Source organism: Notechis scutatus, chromosome 4, assembly GCF_049901735.1.
Source record: "Notechis scutatus isolate UNSWTSFEM ecotype Mainland chromosome 4, rNotScu1.2, whole genome shotgun sequence".
In the NCBI taxonomy this organism is placed as follows: domain Eukaryota; kingdom Metazoa; phylum Chordata; class Lepidosauria; order Squamata; family Elapidae; genus Notechis; species Notechis scutatus.
In genome coordinates this window covers 75,533,847-75,549,636 of record NC_142012.1, presented here as the reverse complement: position 1 = coordinate 75,549,636, position 15,790 = coordinate 75,533,847, and the positions used below count along the sequence as shown (strand labels likewise).

Below are 15,790 nucleotides of genomic sequence, written 5' to 3'. Positions count from 1 at the left end.
GTATTCTGCAACGAGTAGAGGAGTGGAGAACTCTTCTTGTGAAATATTTCTGGACTTTCTCAACTGTGTTAATATCAGATATGTAATGTGGGTTCCAGACTGATGAGCTGTATTCGAGTATTGGTCTAGCAAATGTTTTGTATGCTCTAGTTATTATTGTAATATTACCAGAGAAAAAGCTACGTAAGATTATGTTAACAACTCTTAACGCCTTTTTGGCTATGTAGTTACAGTGGGCTCTAGCACTTAGATCATTAGAGGTGAGTACTCCAAGATTCTTGACAGAGTTTAATTTAATCTGTCTTTCTTAATCTGAATCATGAACAATACGGGGATTAAAAAGTATGGTCTTCAGTCTTCTCGATCATCACATGCACACCTCCTTTAATTCCACCAAGTGGGAGCAATTAAAATGAATTGTGTGAGGTCATTTTGGTTTTTACATAATTTGGATATTGAGTAAATGCAGTGCAAAATGGGTGTTTTCATTCTTTCAGAGCCTGAAGGCATATATCGCATGGCATAAAATCTCCAAAACATGTTTAGTTCTTGGCTGTACCCACTTTGGGAATGCCGGTGTGTATTTGCCACAGAAAACTTGGTACACACCAAAATCGACATATGTCAGGCATCTTTGATGTGAAAGGGTAGAAAGAACACACTTATAAATCAGATAAGATATTAAACATTATATTTTAATATCATTAACTTTTGCCTCCTCCGAGGAAAACTAAATTTGGATCACTCCAAAGGATTCAGTACCAGTACATAATCTATGTCACTTATTTCTGTTAAAACTGTAGAAAATTGGTTCTACTTCAGGATGTGTCTTTTTCCTCATACAGTTTAGCAACTGAACTCAAACAGTGGAATAGAAATACAGATTTCAATCTTCACTGGGTCTTGCTGAAATGGTTTTTCCAGCATATGTAATTCTCACTTTGACCCAAACATCCTTTTCACCTGTCTTTTCCCCATCATATGCCTCCATACGCCTTTTAGGAACTTCTAGAAATCTCTACAAATAATATAAAGTTTCCGTATGATCAAACATTGTTTATTTATTTAGCATATTTATATAGTTGCCTACTTCACAAAAATGTGACTCTCGGTGGCATACACAATAACTACAATTAAAATCTCTTATCACAGACTAAAAACACTCAAACATAAGACTAACATACAATGAGATGCAATAAAATATAGTAGTGTTCAGAACAATGCCTAAAATAATAGAAAGGCTGACCAAACTGTAGTACAATCAATCAGGGGTACAATCAATAAAATAACACAAAACTAAACAATCAGCGCATTCAGAAAACTGTTGGGGTTATTATCTCAGAACTTTTAAAGAAATCATTCCAGAATGATGGAGTAAAGAAGAAATACTGCTATCTTCTGGCAACTATATTTTCTGAACAATGGCTGTTTATGAAATGCATTAGACTATTGGCAAGAGCAGTAGTTTGTCATCATTCAATTTAGAAGCTATATCTGGCTTCACAAATCTTGAGAAAAGGGATAGCTAATATTGAAAAACAGAAAAGAAAAACAAAGACTGCAGCAATGTTATTGAATTGCCACAGGACATTCTTATTTCATTTAACCAAGCCAGAAATTAGTTTTTCAGGCAGTGATCTTGACAGACCAGTTGTCAAAAACAGGTCTATCTGCTTGCAAATGTATTGATTCTCCAAGCCACACATGGCTTACTAGGAAGTCAACACATTTATAAAGAAATGAATAGTTGGTAGCTCAAATTTCTCAAAAATGTAAAAGGTTTCATTTCTTATCTTACTTATGAACCTTGTCTGCATTTTTGAACAGACCCTTCGGTGTTTCTCTGCCTACAAATTTTTTGGTGTGACCTTGATTGGTTTTGTTTTCTGGCTGGTATGAAATAAAGGGAAACAACTCAAATGCCTTTGAACAAATCTCCTCTTCAGACTTTAAGCCATTTATGTATAGAAGAAGCAAACAGTAGCTCTTTTCTTACTTTTCAATGAAACATAATAGAGAATTTAACTTAAGCTTGCTGAGTTCCAGCGCTCCTTTGCAAAGTCTCAGTCTTGGAATAAACTCAGTTTTGGAATAAAATTGTTTGGAACAACTGAGTCCTTAGTTTTTTAAAGTTAGGAAAGTTTCCCTTTGTTCAAGAGGGAAAAAAATAACATTAAACATAAGAGCTTCTGGAGCCCAACATATCTTTGTGAGATAAGGAAAAAGGGGCAATAGGTAATGTGGTTGGAGAGGAAGACCTAATGGACTTTTTTTCCACCTTGGGAATGACAAGACACATTATGATGGTGCCATTTCTGGAGGGGTTTTCACAGACCAATAATGGCAGTAATAAACCTGGATATGTAATTGGCTTCAAAACAGCTTCTTATCAATTCCTGTTTTAACTACAATTAATTCTTTCAGTAAACCTGACCAATACACATTAGCCTTAAGCTTTCCTTCTCCCACATGTCTAGTGATATACAGTAGACATCTTCCTTTCAGTGCTGATCCGCTAGAGAATCAAAAAGGTTCTTTTTCCAAAAGGCAACTCGACTTTTTTTACCTTTGAAAACATTTTGCTTCTCATCCAAGAAGCTTCTTCAGTTTTTTGCCCTTTGGAAAAAGCACCTTCAGGGCAACCTGTATGATTGAGAATCTCCCCTGCCATCCACTGGAGAAGTTTCTGAGTTTTTGTAATCATAATGGATTGCTCTGAGCCCATCAATGTTTCTCTCTTCCTTAAATCCTCCCCGCTCCTTCTCATACTCTAACCCAAACTGATTAGCTTAAGAAAGTAGTTAACCCTGTTTCATGATCACTGTACATGAACAGGCAGATACTTATGGACTGAAAAAAACACTGTTCAATCAGGGTTGCTCGGAAATCCCACTTTGAGGCTTACCTCCAAGAAGGTGCACTTATGCATGTTCTAAATAAACCATGCATCATGTGGAGAAAAAAAGAAATAGAACAGAAATAGAAGCAGAAATAGAAATAGAACAGAAATAGAAGCAGACATTTTTCCTCTTCCAATCTCAGAGTTCCTGCATGGTAGGGGTAAGATTGAACAAAACTGGCTACCGATTTTTTTTAAAAAAACAGGATCTTCCAGCTTGTGGCTTGTAAACCCCCTGAGAAATGAAACTGCTAATACAGAGGGTAATACTTGATGAATTTATATTGAACTGAACATCCAAACCGTAAAACATTTTAGAGGTGCCCAGTGTTCCCTGTAGTCCATTCTCCTTGAAGAAGGTCACAGGAGACCGGAGGTGTTTTCTGTGATATATGGTTTATTTATACCTTCCTCCTTGCTGATCATAAGATGAAGGATTTATATGAAGAGCACTCCTAATAGACTCCTGTTCCCTGCTGGAGATCTTCAGGGAGCATGGTCAGTTTTGTTTTTCTTTAGAGATAAGAGGCAACTTGGTTTTTTTTCATGGAATGACTCATTATGTGGTTAGTGGCACAGTGAGCCAGAAGTTTAGACTGGATGGAAATGTTGTCAGTGCATGAATTTTCCAAGTGCCATCCAAGCTTTTTCAGTATGGTTCCCAGTAAGTCTACAGTGGGACCATCATGGCCAATCTTTCCACCTTGATTTTTAGATCTTGATACTTTCCGACTTTCTTCAATTCTTTGTCTCCTGTTTGTCAGCGTTCCAGCAACCCTCCATTCCAATCGGTAACTCCGAGACAGCCATATCTCAAAAGTACCTTTATTGGAATAGCAACTGGCACATCTGTGGAATCACGAATCTAAAAGCTTTTGGGCTTCCCACAATTTCCCAAACTACAAATCCATCCCCCCTTGGCCGTCATCACATCGCATGGCCCAATCACCATCCGTCCAAAAGCAAGATCCTTATTTCATCCAGCGCCATACTCAATGACCTTGAACTAACAAAAGAACTTTACTTTGTCTACTTAGAGCTACTCAATTGAAATCACCCCCTCCCACTTTCTCAGGCTATGTGGCAGCATGGAATATGGCTTCCAAAGCTGACACTGTTCTACTACCCCCTGGTATTTTCACATGTTATCCACACTTTAGATAATCGATGTGGCAATTATCAATTTGTACTTGCAAATCTCACCGTGAAGATTTTAATTTTTGATTGATTGATTAATCAATATGTATTGCTATTATGCTTCATCACAGAGTTAGCCAGATGTTTAGACTAGATTTGGCATTTTTATCCACCTATCCAGTCCTTCCCAAGGATCTGAGATAGGCAGGTTTTGTTGTTCAATGGTGTTAAAGGTCTCATTGCAAGATGTAAGCTGTTCCAAGGAAAGTTGCTTTTTGCAATTGACTGATGATGCAAATGAAGACCAACACCAGCTAAAGAACTGGCAGCTGTGATTCCACGTTGTTATATACATAATAATAATTATGTATACCACTATGTGAAATCACAGCTGGTGTCGTGCCTTCATATGCATCAAGCTCTTATTATTTTTAGGAAAATGTGTTCAAATTTTAGGACGATGCATTGAAGGATAAAGAAGCATATGGCAGATGCTGAAAGTTATTATTTTTGCCTCATGGAATAAAAAGTTCTCAGAAAGGTGAAGACTATAACATTTTATTCGGATATACATTGCATGCGAGCAAGAAAGTTGGAAGCTGCCTATGATAGAAGAATAGGCTTCTGTGTTTCTTTGAGACTAGCTAGCAGAGTGTAATTGCATACTCACAAATCCTGCTTTCAATGTGTTAACTAAGAATCACCACTGTGGTACGAGTGTTATATTGTTGTTGTTCAGTTGTACATCATGTCCAATTCTTCCTGACCCCATGGACCATAGCATACCAACCCTTGCCCCCCTCCATATCCTCCACCATCTCCCAGAGTGTCAGCTGGTGCTCCATTCAAAATCCAAGAAAGAAATACTTAAACTCTTTTAATTAGAGAAAAGATGTCTTTTACTGGAAATGAAGTGGTAGCAACAAGAGGATTCTGAATCTGAGAAAATAGGCGCATAAATCACATATACAAAGTGATGGAAATTTTCCCACCCCCAATAGTTCAAATGGTTCTTCCAATTAAAAGTTGTGAATATCATCATGTGGACATCTTCAGGTGGTGATGAAGTTTCTGTCCATTGACCTTGGCATACTTTGATAAAGGTTTGCAGCTGCACAGAGAAAAGAAAGCTAAGCAAGAAATAGAAACCTAAGCAAGAATGTACTCTCCCTCCTCCTTAGTTTATACAATGCTAGTTTTTATCACCTCCAGCTCGCTTCCCATACTTGTCCCCCGTCCTCCCCCCATAACTTATGGCAGCCGAAAGATGCAAAGCAGAAGTAGAAGATTTTGAAGGCTGACACAGAGTTTGCCCAAATTCATGTTCATTGTGTTGACAACACTATTTAACCCTCTCATCCTCTGCTGTCCCCTTCTCCTTTTGCCTTCCATCTTTCCTAACATCAGAGTCTTTTCCAAGAGTCCTCTCTTCTCATTTGGTGGCCAAAGGATTTGAGCTTCAGCTTCAATATCTTCCAAAGAACAGTCAGGGTTGGTTTCTGATTTGATCTCCTTGCAGTCCAAGGGATTCTCAAGAGTCTTCTCCAGCACCACATGGGTCATATGAGGCACAGACTTTTCCCAATTGCTGCATACATATCATATGATTGGCTTAATAGGTAGTACCTTAAGTAATATCTGCCAATTAGGGGGACTTAGTGAGATTCAACTACCTGCAATGTATCTGTCTTATAGCTGAATTCCACATGGCATGTAAACAAGTATTCTACACTGTCTGGAAGATAAGATCCAGGTGTGATCCAACCCTGACACTAAATTGTACGGATTAAAAATGCTGAATAATTTGGACTTGCTATTAATCTTCAATCTGTCACTCATTGTGGTCTGGATTCCGAGGAGGAGATGAAAGGGCTGCATTGCAGAGAGGACAAAGATGCAGCAAAGCTTAGATAAGGGGATTCACACCTTGGCACCTTTAAGACTTGTGGACTTCAACTCCCAGTATTCCCCAGCCAGCATTCTGGAAATTGAAGTGCACAGATATTAAAGGTTCCAAGATTGGACACTCCTGGCTTAGGTATATACGAAGTCCCCTGTGCATCATGCCCGGCCACATACATTGGACAGACCAATAGAAGAATAAGTACCTGCCTGGATGAACACAAAAATGCAGTCAAAAAGCTGGAACACACTTCCTCACTAGTCCAACACATGGAAGCCACAGGTCATAGCATCAACTTCAATGGCACCAAAACCCTAGCCACTATAGAAAACCCCAGCCACAGAATCATCAGAGAAGCCATAGAGATTGAAAAAAGACCAGAAAGAATGAATAGAAGAGATGATTCCACCAGACTGTCAATCATTTGGAAGCCTGCACTCACAAACAAAAAAATATCCACACCACTAGCCAGACAAGCACCTGGGCACAAACAGATGCCCCCTGATACCTCCAGCTCAAACATACCCCAACCAGGCACCCAGATGAAACCTAGCTTCCTAACTAATGATAGCCGTCCATTTACCCGGAGCCAAGCTGCACTAAAGGCCTCCAATAAAGTAACACAAAGCTGCCAGCCAATCAAGATACAAAAAGAGCCAAAAAACAGACAGAAGATATTAGAGACACCAATCAAGCAGAACACAGCAAACTCCAAGACCAATAAACACAGACCAAGACTCCCAACCAATCAGGATGAAGAAAAAACCATTCTGGCACAGCAATAGGCTGCCCCAAATTTAAATCTGAAACCACTGTAAAAGTCTGACTCACAGATGAACACTATACAGAAGCCTGATGATGGCAGATAAGATTCTGCCGAAACGTTGCTACAACTTTAAAAGCACAACTACAATGATGTGGGAAAATACCCGAACAAAGCTGAATGCCATACATGTAAGTACCCGTGAAAACTTAAGAAAACATATATATAAACATACATACATACATACATACATACATACATACATACATACATACATATAGGTCTAGGTGTGTTCGGGCCTTTTCCCGTGTAAGATTAAGAGTATCATGGTGACGTTTCGGCGAGGTCCCACTCGCCATCCTCAGGCTGGTACTTTCGGCTTTGTGCCAGTGCAAGCAGTGTGTGATCGGAGCTGCCGTCTCTCTATAAATACAGGTGGGGGGGGCTGGTGTGCTGGGCTGGTTGGCTGTGCTGCTGCCTCTTGAGTGGTTGATGAAGTTGATGTTGGTATAATGGGCTGTTTGATGGCCTTGTGAGTTTTGTTGTGGAGATATCCTGGATCTTGTGCTGTAATCTCCTGGGTTGTTTGTTTTGTAGTGATTTTTTTTCCATTAGCCTCTCGTGTTTTAATGGCTTGGGTAATAGGTTGTGTGATGGGCTTGCGAGTTCTTTTGTTGTGGTATCCTGGGTCCTGCATTATAATCTCCTGGGTCGTTTGTGTTTTGATCTCTTTTCCATTAGCCTCCTGTGTAGTAACGGCTTGGGTAATGGGTTGTGTGATGACCTTGTGAGTGTCAGCCTTCAAGATTTTTCTCCCTTTGCTTTGCTTCTTTCGGCTGTCATAAGTAACGGGGGGAGGAGGGGGGAATGATTATGGGAAGTGAGCTGGAGGTGTAACAAACCAGAACTGTATAAGCTGTGGGGGGGTACATTCTTGCTTAGGTTTCTATCCTATGCTATGCGCAGCTGCAACCCTTTATCAAACTATGTCAAGGTCAACAGACAGAAGCCTCCTCACCACCTGGAGATGCCCACATGACAATATACACAACTTTTAATTGGATGAGCCAATTGAACTTTTGGGGGTGGGAACGTTGCCATTACTTTGTATATGTGATTTACGCACCCATTTTCTTAGATTCAGAATTCTTTTGTTGCTACCACTTGATTTCCAGTAAAAGATATATTTTCTCTGATTAAAAGAGTCTAAGTATTTCTTTCTTGGATTTTGAGTGGAGCACCAGCTGACAGTGAGACTTATTGCTGTGGTATCCTTGGTCTTGTGCTGTGATATCCTGGGTCATTTGCTGTGTTGCAACTTCTTGAGTTCTTGTGGTGTAATTTCCTGAGTTTTCTGATATGATATCCTGAATGTGATGGAGCATCCTGGGTTTTAGTCTGGCTTCGAGTTTGGGGTCTGGGTCTGTGTTCTTGGCGTGTGTCAGCTTGTTTGGTTTTGGGGTCAAGAGGTGTGACAGCTGGTGAGGCAGCCGTGGTCTGTTTTCTGGATGGTGGTTGTCCGTTTATAGGATGGGCTTGGGCCTGGGTCTGATGAGGAGGATTGGCGGTGGTGTCCCGTGTTGTTTCGGGTCTGGTGTTGGTTTTCGTGGCTCGAACTCGTTTGTTGGTGAGGGCTAGCTTCCAGATGTCTGGTAGGTGGGAGGTATCGTCCCATCTATTCATGTTATGGCGGTGTTCCCACGTCATTATAGTTGTTCTTTTAAAGTTGTAGCAACGTTTCGGCAGATGAGATTCTGCCGAAACGTTGCTACAACTTTAAAAGAACAACTATAATCACCCTGAATTCAGGTTCATTGCACAAGGCTGCTCGGCCTCTTAATACTCTTGCTAGTTTTAATTTATGAAGTTAGTTCAACATATTGCTTTTTTTTTCTTTCCCTCTCTCTTTCTTTTATCCTGTGCCCACAGAAATGAAGGTAATCTTGTGGGCCATATTCCACAGTGAGGCATTATATTTCATGGTCTTTCCTACTGTTCGATTCTGTTCCTGTATCAAAATTTCCCTCGGGTGATATAGTTATGGTTTCCAATTTATTTCCCTTTCAGTTCTTTGATTCTATAATTTGTGTTGCAGTAAAACAGCATCATCTTGGGAGTGTGTGTGTGGCATAAACACCTGTGTTCTACCGTGAACCCAGATGAATGCTACTGAGGTTTCCAATCAATTTTGATGGAGTAATGAGGCACTGCCTTAAAATGAACAAATGCATTTTTATGGGAACAAATATAAGGAAATGGAGTCCCATCAGTAAGAAGTGCTTGAGAGGTGCAAGGCACTTGGAAGTTATCACTAGCAAATAGTATCTCTTAGTGGTATTTCTGGTACTGTAAATAGAGAGAAGTACACTGCTTTTATGTGTTTCAACTGCTTAAAAATGCAGGTAAACAGTGCCTTGCTGACTTTGGCTTGGCTCAGAAGCTAAGCCGGGGACTTCTGTAGATCACCATGTCATCTTGGAAGCCATTTTTCTTTGAGGCTCCTGGGCTGCCACTTTTAGTGCCTGGGATTTTGGGAGGGGGATTTCAAGGAGCTGTGGAAGATTAGCCACAACAACATACCTTTCTCCGAAAGTCAAGGACATGTTACTCTGCACCTGGAAAGGAGTGACTGGGGATAGTCTCCAGTTGGAACGAAGTAATGATTGGACCATGTGATGGACTATGGGGTACAGGGGTTGGATTTTGGATTTTCTTTGGGCAGGGAAAACCCAGAACTCTCGTATTCGGGTTTTCGCCAGATGTGCCAATATGACACCTGTAATAAAATGGATCTTTGAGAAAATAAAATAACCAAGTCTTTTTATTTGGAAGTTGTTACTTGGAACACTTGACACACCATGGAATAATATGGTGATGCAATAGACCAGGAAGTTGAAAAAGCATTCCAGAAGAACTCAGCTATGTGTGTGCAATTATCAGGAAAGCTTTATGGATTTGTTCATGTGACCATTAAGAAGAAAGCTTCAGTTGTCTGATAATGGCATTATTACTGTAGGTGGCAGCTCCTGGTCAATCTTGGTTGATTTCTAGGTTAGCTAATAGCAATAGCACTTAGATTTATATAGTGCTTTACAGCCCTCTCTAAGTGATTTACAAAGTCAGCATCTTGCCCCCAACAATTGGCTTCTCATTTTACCCACCTCGGAGGGATAGAAGGCTGAGTCAACCTTGAGCCTGGTGAGATCCGAACTGCCAAACTGCTGGCAGCCGGTGATCAGCAGAAGTAGCCTGCAGTACTGCATTCTAACCACTATGCCACTTACTAAGCACAGCAACATCTGGTTAATGTTCGGGTAGAAGACCACAAGATGATTCTAATATCACTTTTCTCCTGCAACAAAACTACACGGAAATGCATCATGTTCCTTTTGGATTTGGGACAATTTTGCATATTGTGGGCACAAAATATTTATTAGAAACTCAGGTGGGTCCTGTTGATATGTAATCTGAATGGAACTATCCTGCCTGTCCTAAAAGTATAAATTTCCAATTAACAATTGCTGTTAAGAACTGGTCAGTGTAACTTATCATTAGTAATATCAATAGGGACATAGTAGAACTGAAAAAGTCTATTGATATATAATCTGAGTGAATAAACAACACCATATTTTCTGTGTTTCTCCATTACTCAGTCACCAAGTTACAGCTCAAAGCTTTTAATTCTATTTCTAAGACTTCTGGAGTGTTGTTTTTTTTTTTTTTTTAATTCTCTGGCCTGCTCCTTTTTTTGTACACCACAGAGATACTTTAGAGAAATATACATGACTTTCCCCTCATTCCAGTGTTGTTTCCATTTGCAGTTGGCAACGTGGGACTCAAAGAAGGGGCTGAATGGGAGCTTGCAAGAACGGCGTTTGGGCAGCGACCTACAAGGATTAACACTGAAAGTGGTGACTGTCTTGGTATGACCATGTTGGAATGGAGGAAGCAAAAATGTCCAAAAATTATACTTGCTAGTGTCTTTATTTTTTTAAGAATCTGATTATCTGTTATCATTTGTAGAAGGAGATGTTGTGGTTTTTTCCCAAGGTGAGTCTCAAGAAAGTAACACTTTGGGTAAAACAAGATCTTGCAATGGTTGTGTGCAGCATATTGTCTATATCAGGGGTCTCCAACCTTGGCAACTTTAAGACTTGTGGACTTCAACTCCTAAAGACTTGTGGCCTTCAACTCCTAGAGAACTCTGGGAGTTGAAGTCCATAAGTCTTAAAGTTGCCAAGGTTGGAGACCCCTGGTCTATATCACATATTTATTGCTAGATTTATATTTCACTCTTATTCCAAGATGTCTAGAGAAATTTACAATTTTAAAATGCTAGAGCAAAAAATAAACATTATGAAGAAGCAAGAGAAACATTATCTTTGATCACTAATGACCCCATTAGTGGCTGGTGATTTGGCGCAGACTTTCTTTCTTTGCATTCATTTTCCTTCAGGATCTGCTGGTCATAAGGAGAAGTGAAAGCAGGAAGAATGAATGCAAACACCGTATCCATCTTAATAGTTATAGTTGGGCAAATTTCAGCAGATGCTCATCCTCTGCAGGGATTTCCCAGCATTTCTTGAATATCTTCTGAATATGTCTGATTAGGGACTTCTCCATCTTGGAGACCACAGCCTGATCACTGCCCACCTGACTCCCTGATAAAGTTTGCCTCTGTTTTACCCTTAAGGCCTTCAGACATGTTGCTTTGAAGTAAGATTTAATTCTCCTTTGAGTGGGATTCCATAAACAAAATGCAGAAGGACTTTCATTGTCCTTTGTCCTTTGTGTTGTGCAAGCAAAATAGCCCCAACCCTTCCTTAAGCAAACTTCTGTCCCCTTCAGTTATGGCAGGAGGTCTGTTCAGGATTATGTTCAACTGCAAGCAAGTTTTTTCTCGCTCATTTGGCAATGGAACTGAGGCTGATTCACATGAATAGTACACCTTTCAAATTATAAACCTGGTATTAAAATACAGTGTCTTATTTAGTCAATCCTGCTGGCTTTAACCTTTAACGTTTAACAATTGTTAAGGTACTATTATAGTCATTATAAATCAATATTAGCATAACTATGCTATAAAATCTGTATAAAAATTTCTATATAAAGATGAGACAAATTTATGCAGGGCTCGTTTTATCTCTCCAGATTTGCATGTGCAGAGATGGGGAGTCTATTTCTGAATTTCCAAAACCTTATCAAATATCCTGATATTTCTCTGTGTTTTGTCCAGTTTCTGGACATTGATCAAAACAGAGGAAGAACTGCACTAAAAACTCAAATATCCACATTTAATCTAGTGATGGAGTCCTTGAATAGAAAAGAGCAAAGAACCATCAGTGGTGTACATTCCCTGCCAATGTTGTGGTTGAATTAGCTTCATCTTTTCCTAGAGGACACTCAGAATTTTTCAAGACAGGGAAGAGACACCAAGCTGTCAAAAAAAAAAAAAAGGCGTCTGTACCTTTTTATCATTTTATTGCAAAATTTTCATCCATACATCAGCCTATCTGTGAGGTTAGCCTGTAAAGCAAAGTTGAAATTATCTGATCTCCAAAACTGTACCTCAACTAAGTTTGCTTCCCATCTGGGAATCAGACACTCACAATCCTGGAGTATGGTTGGTGACAGAATCAGGTTCATGTTCCGCCTAGTTACAGGTGTTCCTGAAATGAAGAAAGGCCCCAATAATTAAAAAGTGGACATTTGTTGAAAGCTATGTGAGCAATTTATGTTGCTCATGATGTTCTCAGAAGAACTTAGAAGTGTTTTGCTCCATGTCTTCCGTTTTTAAACATCTATGGTTGTGTCTACTTTGCCTATCATAGAAATGACTATTGAACACCACCCAGGTCTCAATATGTTTTCCTTCTTTGTCAGAACTGTATAGTTCCCGATTGTCTACTTGTCATGTCAAACACAAGGTGACAGCAGGTGTGTGTCGGCAGTGTGAGGGATGCAAGCTTCCTTCCTGTCTTTAGCTGCCCTTTCTCTCTTGTGCTTCTCTTAGTTTTGGCTCTTCCATCAGATCATAGTTTAAGCTGATTTAGGAACTTCCCCCCTCCCTGAGATTTTTTAAACATATATATGATCATATCTTTCCTCCAGTCAGAAAATGAACTAGCCCATCCAAAGGGGATGTCACTACCAACGGGCAGACAATAAAATCAACAGTTTACCTTTATCTGATTCATTTAAAAGCAACCCTTGATTGTTGGGAATCTGCCTCTTCTTGTTAGGTGAAACGTACCTCAGGTGTAGCCACTTTTAAGATTCATCCCTGGATTAGCAATAACTGGAGGAAAATTCTCACTTTTAATTCACAATTATTGTATTCTTGAAAAAACAAAGACAAAACATGAAGCTTCAATTTTCCAGAGCTGGCAGCTTGTTGAGGTGCCATCAAAATTGTGAGTCAGGCTATCTTTGCTTTGTCGTGTTGTATGTCTCCTTTAAAGATCAGCCTTGCTTTGTTCTCAGGAAGAACCGTTCGTTATGGTGGCTGAGAATATCCTTGGGCAACCAAAACGTTATAAGGGCTTCTCCATTGATGTCCTGGATGCCCTTTCCAAGAATTTGGGCTTCAAGTATGAGATCTATCAGTGTCCTGATGGAAAATACGGACAACAGCTCCATAACAGCTCCTGGAATGGCATGATTGGAGAACTGATTAACAAGGTATGCCCCATAATACCCGAATTGTGTTTCTTTTTTACGGGAGGTTTAAAAAAAATCATTTTTTCCCCTCTATATTGAACTGTCTTTCCTGTCCTAAAAATTAGAACATTCCTCATTAACAGTGGCAGTTAAAAGAACTGGTCACTGGAACTCATAATATAAATAGAAATGAAGATATGAAAAAGTCCTATGATCAAACCACTTTCTCTGGTATTATATTACGCATGAATCTCCACCGTTTAGTTACCTTTTCCTATCAGTTAAACTTTAGAAATCTATCCACTCCTCATCTCTGGGAAATTTTCCATGTGTCATTTTTTTTAGCATTAACTCTTTCACCTAAAAATATTCAGCTAACATTTAGGAAATGTTTAGTGGCCATATAGATGAGCTATGTATGGCTAATGGAGCATTTTCTGATGCCGTTTTCTTATTAAAAAAAAAAAAACCATTTTGTTGCAAACTATTTTTCATTTATGGATTTTTTCTCCCACTGTAACACTGTTTTATAGTGATCAGTTGAATAGCTTTTCAAGGAAGAAAATATTGTTCATTTGTTTAAAAAAATATAGAAAACAAATCACAAAGTGATTGAGTTACATTTGAGTCCGAGACGGTGGCATTGACTTATAAGTATATGCTACTAAAATAAGGCAGAAAACATTCCAGCAAAGAAATCTTCAAGAATACAGATACCAGAGTACATTTTGTTGCAAATGGTTCATTTCTGAGAAGGCTGAACATCGCCATAGCAATAGAAGAAAATGTTCTACAGTTCTCTGCCAATAATAAAATATAACTATAGACATTGATATTCAGTAATGTGATCATTCCCAAATCATTTGCTTACCGATTGTACAATGCTGTCCTATTATCCAGCATTTCTATACGAAAAAAGTTTAGCATGCAAATGTGAAACCAAAACACCCGATTAGAAAACAGCTAATGATCACTCTTCTATGATGAAATATTCATATTTTCCTGCCCCTTTCAGGCCATTGCAAATCTGCCTATGTGTCTTCTGAAGAGTTTCTTGCTCTAAAAAGCAGAGAAATCATTTTTACAAACTCCAGTGGCTCAGCGGGCTCATAACACATTAAAATGTATTCCTAGGAGCACATCTCACATATAATAAATTCCATGTGCATAGTAGAAGTGCATAGTAGAGGTGTCAGAAGAAATCAAGATGGCCGACTGGAGCGTGCATGTGAAGCCTTGTGTGGGGCTTGGGGGTTGCAGAAAAGTGGGAGACTCTAATTGCATGGTTGCAGTTGCCATCTTGACCTCTCACTGCTGACACCCTTGTCCTCCCTTCGGACCTGTCCTGAGGTAAGCTGCCTCTGCATCTTCTTTCTAATCCTTTCTTATCACAGTGCCCTTCGTGAATCGATATAGCAGAAAGTAAATAATTGGAAATAAGGTAGCACTCAAGATTCATCAAGGAAGTTGCATGTTGCTATTTTAATTTTCCTGCTTTTTCTACTTGAACTGGAATGTTGTGATCAGGTCTAAAGAACTGAAGGCTCCTATGAGCTTCAGACCTGGGTTTCTAAAAGAGCATTTCCTCTGGAGGGATGTGGGCATTGAAGGGAGTTTCAAACACAGATTTTATAAGTGGCCAAAGGTCACATAGCTAGTCCTCAACTTACAACTATTTGTTTAGCCACAAATTGGGCTGCATTATTTGATTGGGTTTTAACAGCCAAGCCCTTTCAGCTATTTCAAAGTTAAAATGGCACTGAAAAAAAGGGACTTATGACTGGTCCTCACACATACAACCCCAGCAGTAGCATCCCCATGGTTGGGTGATTGAAATTGGGTGCTTGGCAACCAGCATGTATTTATGAGAGTTGCAACACCCCATGGCCACATGACTGCCATTTGCAAATGCATGCAAATGTGAAACCAAAACACCCGATTAGAAAACAGCTAATGATCACTCTTCTATGATGAAATATTCATATTTTCCAGCTGGCTTCCAACAAGCAATTCAATGGGGAAGGCTAGAATCAGTTAATGATGGAATGATTCACTTAATAACTGCACTGATTTTGCTTCACAATCTTGGCAAAAAAAAAAGGTTGTAAAAATTGGGTTGATATTCAGGGGTGGGGTTCTACCGGTTTGGACTGGTTCAATAGAACCGGTTGTTATGATTCTACGCAGTTTGGAGAACCAGCAAATCATGCGCCGGCTGGCTGCGCCCCTCTCCACCTGCCCCTCCCCTCCCCACCTAGTCAGTTCTTATCACGCATGTGCAACATTGTGCTCATGCCCGACGTTGCTGACTGCATTCTTGCTTGCCCAGTCACTCCTTAAGGTATTTCATTTTCCCCTCTCCCAACGATCAGCTGTTTCTATGATCAGCTGTGCCAGGATTCCCCTTGCTCTCTTATTGCTTCACCCA

The 15,790-nt window shown here is 39.7% G+C and overlaps 1 protein-coding gene across 6 annotated transcripts in view; it reads left to right on the top strand.

The window, feature by feature from the left end:
* GRID1 (glutamate ionotropic receptor delta type subunit 1) overlaps positions 1-15,790 on the top strand; it is a 654,467-nt gene that overhangs the window by 594,245 nt on the left and 44,432 nt on the right. For 5 of the 6 annotated variants that reach the window (XM_087963842.1, XM_026674217.2, XM_026674218.2 and 2 more), the window contains exons 9-10: positions 10,524-10,625; positions 13,186-13,383. In XM_087963842.1, the coding sequence (XP_087819968.1) occupies positions 10,524-10,625; positions 13,186-13,383 (300 nt within the window). The remainder of the gene's footprint in view (positions 1-10,523; positions 10,626-13,185; positions 13,384-15,790) is intronic. The other variant, XM_087963843.1, reaches the window with a different exon arrangement.